The sequence below is a fragment of the Triticum aestivum genome, chromosome 2B (genome assembly GCF_018294505.1).
Source record: "Triticum aestivum cultivar Chinese Spring chromosome 2B, IWGSC CS RefSeq v2.1, whole genome shotgun sequence".
NCBI classification, from domain to species: Eukaryota; Viridiplantae; Streptophyta; class Magnoliopsida; order Poales; family Poaceae; genus Triticum; species Triticum aestivum.
The window spans coordinates 60,617,566-60,623,566 of NC_057798.1; the positions used below are offsets into that span (position 1 = coordinate 60,617,566).

Genomic DNA, 6,001 nt, shown 5'->3' on the forward strand with positions numbered 1-6,001 from the left:
CTTTCACCCGAGAGTGGAATGGGGGTGGATGGGGTTGGGACCTCAGCTGCACCTCCAAGGAGGAAGGGCGGTGCCCAAGGGCGTCGCTGCCGCCAGGCCGGGCCAGCCGACCAATGGTTTCCCACGATCCCAAAACCGCACCACCGGGCACCCATCCATACCGTTTCGGCGACCGAAGCTGCTGGAACCGGCGGGGATGAGGGAGCTGAAGGGAAGGGGAGTCGAACCTCAGATCTGACGAGGAGGGGGATCTCCACGCCACAGCCACCACTCGCCACCGTCCCACCACCCGCGTGGTAAGGAACGCCGGCCAGGACCACCCACGGACGCCGCCAGCCGGGAGGGCGCCGACGCCGCGCCAAGGGCCGCCGCCCCAGATCCGGAGTCCTCCGCCAGGAACGGAGCGAGCAGGGCCTCGCCGCCACCGTCATCGGCGACCGCGCAGGCTTGCCGGCGGCCACCTCGGGTGGCGACGAGGGGGAAGGAGGTGAGGGGTGGCGGCGCTGGGTGGAAACGCTAGTCGCCTCCCGAGTCGCCCGAGCGGACTCAACTCATCTGCTTGTTATTCGAGAGAGCTTGATGAACACGGTTAGCCACAGCTATTTGATTCCTTGCTGGAGCGGTTTTTCTTTTGCGGGTTTATCCCACTATTGTCATTCGATGGAAGACCAAGCGTTCAGCCTTTGTTCGCCAAAAAGATTCGGTGAATTGAGAGAATTTCGATCCAGCTATTTAACTGAACTGTTGAACGAACATGATCCGTGTATTAAGTTTTACGACGTGCACACACACTGCCACATGATATGTGCATGCCATCAAAGAAACTTTCACCCAAGATTGAGAACAAAGAGAACTCAAAAAATGAAATATTGGTTCTGAATTTATGTTAAAAACGAGCTCAATTATGTCCACCAACAAATTAACCTACGACTGACCACATTATGATAATCTTCCAATAAAAAACTAGTAATGTATCTATATAAGAAAAAGGCCAGTATGTACTAGTAACGTAAACAAACTAGGCAACTAGGCAACTAGGCCGATATAATCGAGCTCGACGGAGCCGAGCCACAGCTGCCCTTTCCTCTCGGTCACCTCGCTGAGCGTCACGCCCTTGGCCGCCGTCAGCTCCTCTACCTCCACGCCGCCGCCGTCGAGGACACCGACCAAGTGCTTCACGGGGGCTGTGGTCGCGCCCGGGCGCCCCTTCTCCTGGTTCAGCGCCACCCAGTAGCCGCCCTTCCCGTCTCGCCGCACGTTGTCCGGGTAGCCCGGCAGGTCGGCGAGCAGCTCGTAGTGGCCAGCCTTTGGTCCCTGGAGATAGTACCTGTGTGCCTGGCACGGCACCGTGTGCGCGACGACGACGTACGTCCTGTCGTGGCTCACCGCGACGCCGTTGGCGTACGGCAAGCCGTCCTTGAGCACGGTGACCTGCTTCGTCCGCGCGTCGTACTTGAGCAGCCTCCCCGTCGCGTCCGCGTTCATCATGATTTCCGTATTAAACCTGCACGGATTAGTAGTATTAATTTTGTAGTTTTACCAGCTTGTGATCGAATTTGAGCATGTAGAAGGGATCTGGATTAAGTACGTACCTTCGTGGATATGTCACGCTGCTGTCGGTGAAGTAAACATCGCCAGTAACCTGATCAATGTCAATGCCGTTGACGAAGTTGAACCGGACGCCACCGGCACTGGTGGCCAGCACCTCCGCCTCGCCGCCGTCGGGGCCGACCCTCATGAGCCCCTTGTACGCGTCGGCGATGTAGAGGTCGCCGGACTTGCGGTGAAACGCGAGCCCCAGCGGCCGCCCGCACAGGCTCTCCGTCTCCTCCGACGGCGCCACGGGCACGGTGCACATGGGGAACTTCCTGTAGTTGGCGTGGTAGGCGAAGGTCGTCCAGCCGACGGCGCTGCCGCCCCACTTGAGGACGCGTCCGTCAGAGACGCCGGTGTAGGGACCCTGGCCGCGCGCGTCGAAGGCCAGGCTCTCGGCGCCGGTGACGCCGTTGGGCAGGGGGAGGTGGAGGCTCCAGTCCGTCGGGCTGGTCTTTACCTTAGCGGCCGAGCACGACGGGACCAGAGAGACAGCGAGAAGAGCGAGCAGGAGGACGAGCCACCCGCTCGCGGATCCGCGGCGCCCCATGATCGTCGGAACAAGTGCTGCGGCGATCGAGCAGAACGACTTTCCTTCGTTTTCGTGCGAGTTCTTTCACGGCAGGTAGCTCGAGATTTAAAGGGCACGACCGCGTTGCAGGAGTTTGAATTTGAACTGCCATATGATTCAGACTTGTAACGTTTCTCCTCCTTTCGAGGAGATTCCCAGTTGTAATGGTCAGCGTCACGCGGAGGTGGACAGTTCTTCGGGGGTGGTGACACGTGTCGACGATTAGGACCGTCGGTTCCTAATCGGATGGCTGTAAACAAAGTACAGGCATGTGTTTATTCCAATCCGTTTCACCGAACGGGATTTTCCAACGACTTCGCTACCTGGTGTAGCGGCCTAGCTAGCATAGGGATGCAAGCGAACATGTCCGTATCTTCTGTGTACGTCCGCGATGGCCGAAGGTTACTACTCCCTCCGCTGATAAATATAAGATGTTTTACAAAAAAATAGTCAGATGTATATAGACAGTTTCAGTGTGATGTAGTCCACATTGAAATATCTAAAACATCTTATATTTGTATAAACGGAGGGAGTAATACATTGTTTTATTTTTCTATTTTTGAGCTAATGAACTAATACATTGTTTGTTCAAAACTTATGCAAACATAGGCAGATGTCTATGAAGGTTTTTAAAATTGATTGCAATATGATTTAAATAATTAAAATCATCCCAATATGACTTAAATAATTGATTGCAATATGACTTATTTGTAAGCTGTTATGAAATATTACTACTTTTCCCTATAAAGTTGGTCAAAATTTTAAAACTTTAACTTAGAACAAAAGCTAGATATACACTTATTCGTGGACGGGTGGAGTAGGCTTGTTGTTTGGCCATATGACATGTCTGTTGGATGTAAATTGTAAACTTCTTAACCAATATGATGAGGCAAAACTTTTGCCTTCATTAAGAATACAGTAGATGTGCATTTTCTAATTTTATATGTATAATGTACATGCTCTGAAACCAGTTAATATTTCCTTGTTGATGGATAAGAGTGTCAAATTATGTTTTTGACTGGTCAAATTAGTAAAAATGAGAACACATCATGAAAAATTATAGTTTCTTAAGTAGTCGTCTTCACCTGAATACATAATGAATATATTTCCTTTAACTATGCATTTTGCATGTTATGTCTTTGTATTATGCATGTTATCTCCTATTGTTTCATATCTCAACCTTTTGCCTCTCTTTTTTTTTTCCTTGGAGGTCTTTTGGATCTTAGTATTCTAATTTACTTTGCAGCACTGATATCTCAGTGAAATGTAACATGAATTCTACTAGTTGTAGCAACATCTTGAAGCTCATGTTGATGTAACTCCGTATCCTGCAGACAAATGCTTTGATGTGAAGCTTATGTATTCCTGAAGGAAGCTCATGCAACATGTATTACCCTATTAATGTCATTTATATTATCTACAAGTGCATGTTCATATAAACACTTCGGACTTTTGTTTTGTTTACATATGCAAGTAAAACAGTCTAATTACTTCAACATATACTACTACTCGGTTTTGATAGAATGTAATAATCTTGGCAGTCAATAGTGCTATCTCATGCGAAAATCTTTTTCTGAGCCCGGGCTCATCTGCACCAAAATCAAAATAAATACTAGAAAAATTCAAAAAAATCCAATTTTTTCCCATGGTAGACAATTTGATGCATGAGGTCCGCCCAAATTTTCAAATCATTTGGACAACTGAGCAACTCTCGGCAAAAAAAGACAAATTCGGGGTCTGTAAAACAGTTTACTGTTCATGTGCTGTTTTGGCCCGATTTGTCTTTTTTCTGAGAGCTACTCAGATGTTGAAATGAGCTAATAATTTGAGCGAACCTCACGAAATAAAATTTCTAACATGGGAAAAATTTGGAATTTGGCGAATTTTTCTAGTATTTGTTTTGAATTTTTTTTCTGACCGAGTGCAGATGAGCCTGGACACCGAATCGCTGCACTCTATCTCATGAGTATTCCATTTTTTACCCTCCTGTCGTGACTTTGCGAAAAAAATACAGCATTTAATGAATCTTGCCATATCTTGCTCGTTAGTTTCTGCAAACTGAGAAGCAGCGCCCACTTTCAGGTTGACGTGGTGGTACTGGTACACGTATTCATCGATGGCATATCAAGTTATGTCAAAGTCTATGAATTGACAAATCTTGGTGAACGTTGTTCAGCTAGCTGCACTGCGCTGCTCCTATACTACGTACTCCCTAAAGTACAACGTTGTCCACCCTGACATCTACCACGTCATTTGACTTGTTGGTTTGATTTGCCAGTTTGAGTATAAAAGCCATCTGTCACAAAGTTCCGACTAATTATGAGATAAAATGTGGCAGGATTTTTAATGTGATAATGGGGGTTACAAATTTACAAATATGAGGTAGAAAATGAAGTATGTCCATTGATTATACACGGAAACCAGTTGATATTACTCTCATTCCCGTGTATATACTCAATTAGTACTCCTACTGTTGTTGTTTGGTAGACAAGCTGCATGGGGCACATTTGGGACGCCTCACCCTTAAACACAGGAGTGTGACATGTATTCAAGGCATCTAAGCTATCTTTACTACTCCATCCATCCTATAATATAATACGTTTTGGCAAGCTATTTTAGCTTGCAAAAACATCTTAAATTATGGGACAAAGTGAGTATTAAGGCCCTGTTTGGTTCATAGGTCCTAGGACTTTTTCTAGTCCCAACTAAAAAGTCCCTAGTCCCTAAAAAGTGTCTTCTGTTTGTTTCAAGGGACTAAAAAGTCTCTAGTCCCTCCCTAGAGGTTATTAAATGACCATGCTACCCCTAGTATACAGAAAAATAACAACCAAACAACACCATGGGACAGCGGTGCAATGGGTGCATGGAGGGGCATTGTCGGAAAAGTCCTAAAAAGTCCCAAAAAATACTCTCCTTGAGAGTCTTCTTCATTTAGTCCCAAAAAGCAACTTTTAGTCCCTAGTAGTCCCTCCTGTTTGGTTAAAAAGTCTCTAAGAGGGACTTTTTTAGTCCCTACACCAAAAAGTCCCTACAAACAAACACCCCCTAAGTATCCATACATACATTATTATCTGTTTTAACACTCGCCCCATCACATTCAGACTTATTAAAGTGTTCATATATTTCAACTTTTTTCTTTATTATTGATTATAGACCGGAACTTTCACAAAATGGAAACGGATGGTATATATAGGTGTAACATGTATACAATAACATATAACGTATAGTCCCATGGAGATGCACTAGCCAGTACATTTAATCGAAACAATATGCCTTTGTTCAGGCCCCTTAATACATGAAACAAGAAGATAAAAAAAGGGAATAAATAAAGATGATGCCGACGTGAAACATTAGAGGCTGCAACCCATCTTCGTACTTAGCTAGGTATACAAAAATAAAGGGTGTGCGTCACCACCCTAGATCCACCACCGCTCCCGCCATTTTGAGCACTGCCTTCGCCGCCACCATTTCCATCGGCTTTAGCATTTAGATAACTTGGTCCTCTAGAAACTTTGTCCACCTTATCGGAGCCAGAGCTAACGCCGATGACGACACCATGACCACTTGATCCATCGCGATCTCCAGCTTGTCCCCCACCACCACCGCCGCCATTCGCGTTAGTGCTAGAATACCCACTGAAATTATAATGAGACCCTTTCTTATATGCACCGGAGCTCACGCCCGAACCAGATCCTTCGCCGTATCCCGAACCACCATATTGGTTGTTGTCGCCTCCTCCTCCACCGCCAACGATGCTTGTACGAACTCTACCACCTCCACTCATGGCAGACCCAACACCGTTCCTTGACCCCGAGCCACTGCCACTCACATACCCAC

General features: G+C 46.7%; 1 protein-coding gene across 1 annotated transcript; it reads right to left on the minus strand.

The window, feature by feature from the left end:
• Window positions 1–868: 868 nt before the first annotated feature.
• Window positions 869–2,228, minus strand: LOC123040424 (protein STRICTOSIDINE SYNTHASE-LIKE 10). Its single transcript, XM_044463270.1, has 2 exons — window positions 1,593–2,228; window positions 869–1,504 (listed from the first exon to the last, which is right to left on the minus strand). The coding sequence occupies exons 1-2, from the start codon at window positions 2,141–2,143 to the stop codon at window positions 1,027–1,029; spliced, it is 1,029 nt and encodes a 342-aa protein (XP_044319205.1). The 5' UTR covers window positions 2,144–2,228; the 3' UTR covers window positions 869–1,026.
• Window positions 2,229–6,001: the final 3,773 nt, after the last annotated feature.